The sequence below is a fragment of the Setaria italica genome, chromosome IV (assembly GCF_000263155.2).
Source record: "Setaria italica strain Yugu1 chromosome IV, Setaria_italica_v2.0, whole genome shotgun sequence".
NCBI classification, from domain to species: Eukaryota; Viridiplantae; Streptophyta; class Magnoliopsida; order Poales; family Poaceae; genus Setaria; species Setaria italica.
This window is the reverse complement of record NC_028453.1, coordinates 18550077-18552726: the sequence shown is the minus strand read 5'-3', so window position 1 is coordinate 18552726 and position 2650 is coordinate 18550077. Positions and strand designations below refer to the sequence as shown.

The window sequence follows — 2650 nt, the reverse complement described above, 5'->3', positions numbered from 1 at the left end:
AGAGGGGAAACCAGCAGCGCTCGACCCCGGTGCTGATAGGGTGCGCCGGAATCCACCTCCGCCATACTCACACCAAGGAGTATATGGCGATGAAGACTGCGACATCCCACAAGAGGTGGCACCAGCAGTGGTTCTACGTGAAGAACTACTCCAACTCCCCCCTGCCGGAGTTCACCGGCCGCATTATTGAGGCGACGCCGGAAGTGTGGGTGTACAGCCCGGTGGAGAAGGAGAAGAAGCGGATCACCGGCCTACTGCAGGCCATCGAGCACCTGAAAAGGAGGGGACTGACCGGAGCCGGAGTCATCGGGGCGTACCACGCCCGGCGGGTGGCGCCGCTGATGCTCCGGGTCCGTTCGCTCGTCGACATGACCCCCGGTGCGCCAACCGAGGGCACTATCCTCACGATGGGTGTGCTCGCTGCCTCCGAGATCCGGTAGCGGGTCCGGGAGGCGCTGGAGGACAAGGATGCCGATTACCCAGTGCCCGGCCACCCTCCGATGCGCCCGGATGAGAATTTCATCAATGGGGTAAGGATTTTGTGCGCTAGTTTCCCTTTCTCGTGTTTCTTGGTTTGCTGTTCTGACGCAGAGCCTTTGGTGTTTGCAGGGCAAAATGACCTGAGTCATCGACTCGCGTCCGCCGGTGCTGGAGGACACCGAGCGGCGGCAGCAGAACTGTCTCCTTGCCGAGAAGCAAAAGCGACGCAAGGACAAGGAGACGGCGAAGAAGAAGAAGAGGGCCACCAAGGAGTTCCAGCGGTGGTGGCGGGGACAGGTCGTGTCGGATGACGATGATGACCATGATGAGGAGGAGAAGGAGGATGACGAGGAGGAGGAGGAGGAGTTTATCCTGTCCCCCCAGTCGGGGGCGCTTGTTATCTGGGAGCTGTGCTCCCAAGCAACCGCAAGGGACGAAGCAGGCGGACCGCCTGCCCGAGACTTGGTTCCGCAAAGCTCCGGGGCCGCGCCCCAGGGTCGGTACGGAGCGCCCCTCGGGGGTCTACGGAGCCAACCTCCGTCCCTGTACCTGCGGCCCAGGAGCAGAGGAGCGGTGACAAGCGGCCGTTGCCGGATGCCCTGAGGTCGGTGTCCGGCTTGGAGGCGAAGCGCGTGCGCCGTCCTTACGCTGCGGGAACGTGAGTTAAACTTCCTCGCGAATCTCATTCCTTTCCCGGCATTGGGTTTGTTCTTGCTGATGTTGTTTATTGCTTTGCAGCGCCGCCCCTCGAGGCCTCGTCCCACAGCTGGCGCCCAAGAAGGTGCTGCAGGTGTTGTCTGCCTTTGCGGGGCGGACCGCGGCCCCGCCGATGGCGAGCGGCGGGGTCACTGGTGAGACCGCGGGTCCTACCGAGGAGGTGGCCCCTGTGGCGGCAACCGGTGTAGTGGCACTGCAGCCGGGCACAGGACAGAGTCTGAACCCCGCTCCGCCCTCTGCCTCTTCGACCGACCCTGTGGTGCAGAATATCGCTCCTGGGGGCCCTCAGGCCGGGGAGGGGATTGACCTCAACACTGACAAGGCGGAGGAAATGGCGGTGGTGGAGACAAGGGCGGTTGCCCCAGCGGCTGTGACAGGGATGAAGGCGGTGACGGAGGAGGGAGAATCTACCCCTGCGGCCACGGCGGGGACAGAGATGGCAGGAGAGGCAGGGACGACCGCCCCGGTGGCCGTGTCAAAGGAGGCGGCGGTGATGGGGGTGGGGACCTCTACCCGGGGAGCCGCGGCAAAGGTGGCAGCGACGGCAGAGGCGGAAGTGCCTACTCCGGAGGCCATGACGGGGGGCGAGGCGGCCACAGGGACACTTGCTCCGGCACCCACGTCAGAGGTGGTGGCACCGATGGGCGGGTTGGGGCTTGAGTTGGCATCGGCGGTGTCCGCGGCGGCCTCGACGGGGGTGGGGGTGCGTGCACCGGGACCGTCGGTGAGGCCGGCGACTTCCGGGACGGCGATGCCCACCTTGACGGCGGCGTCGGGGTCGGCCCCCGCCCTTGCCTCGACCACTCCCATTCCCAAGGTGTGGAGCGGGTCCGTCCTGTGTTGGTCGTCTCGTGATGACCCGCACAAACCCCTGTTCACATTGGATGATGCCACGGAATGGGGCAAGTGGCAGGCGCTGCAGGGCGGACTCGCTAACGTCCGCGCTGCTCTATCTTCGGCGTTGGGGGAGCTGGACGGCGTCGTCTTCCCCGGTGGCTGGGTATGGTATTTTCTCCGTTGGTTATTTTCTTCCCGTTACTCTGTTCCTGATGGTGTACTGTCTTGCAGGCCCTCCAAGAATGCAGCCGGGGAAAATCCGATTTCCTCCGGCTCGAGCAGTGGCTCTAGGAGCGCTTCAACTTGGAGAAGTAGCGGATCGGGGAGCTAACCATGCAGGTTGCCGTCGCCCAGCAGGTCATCGACGATCTGCGGAGGCGTGAGCAGGTGGCGCAAGAGGACGCGCGGTGGGCGGAGGCCAAGTTCCAGGTCGTCGCCAAGAGGGCTCGCTGCGACCACGAGGAGTTCTAGGCCACTGCCGAAAAGGCCCGCCACGACGCTAAGGAGCTTGCACGGCTGAAGGGGGAGCATGAAGCCCTTCAGAAGACCGTCGAGCGCATTTGGCGCGAGCGGCAGAAGGCCTGGCAGGACCGGGACGCCGAGAAGGTCCAGAAGG

General features: G+C 64.5%; 1 protein-coding gene across 1 annotated transcript; it reads left to right on the top strand.

Moving 5' to 3' along the window:
* The first annotated feature begins 407 nt into the window (after window positions 1-407).
* On the top strand, window positions 408-2325 carry LOC101774996 (nuclear pore glycoprotein p62-like). The gene is made up of 3 exons (XM_004966932.1): window positions 408-436; window positions 1219-2197; window positions 2266-2325. The coding sequence occupies exons 1-3, from the start codon at window positions 408-410 to the stop codon at window positions 2323-2325; spliced, it is 1068 nt and encodes a 355-aa protein (XP_004966989.1).
* The last annotated feature ends 325 nt before the right edge of the window (window positions 2326-2650 follow it).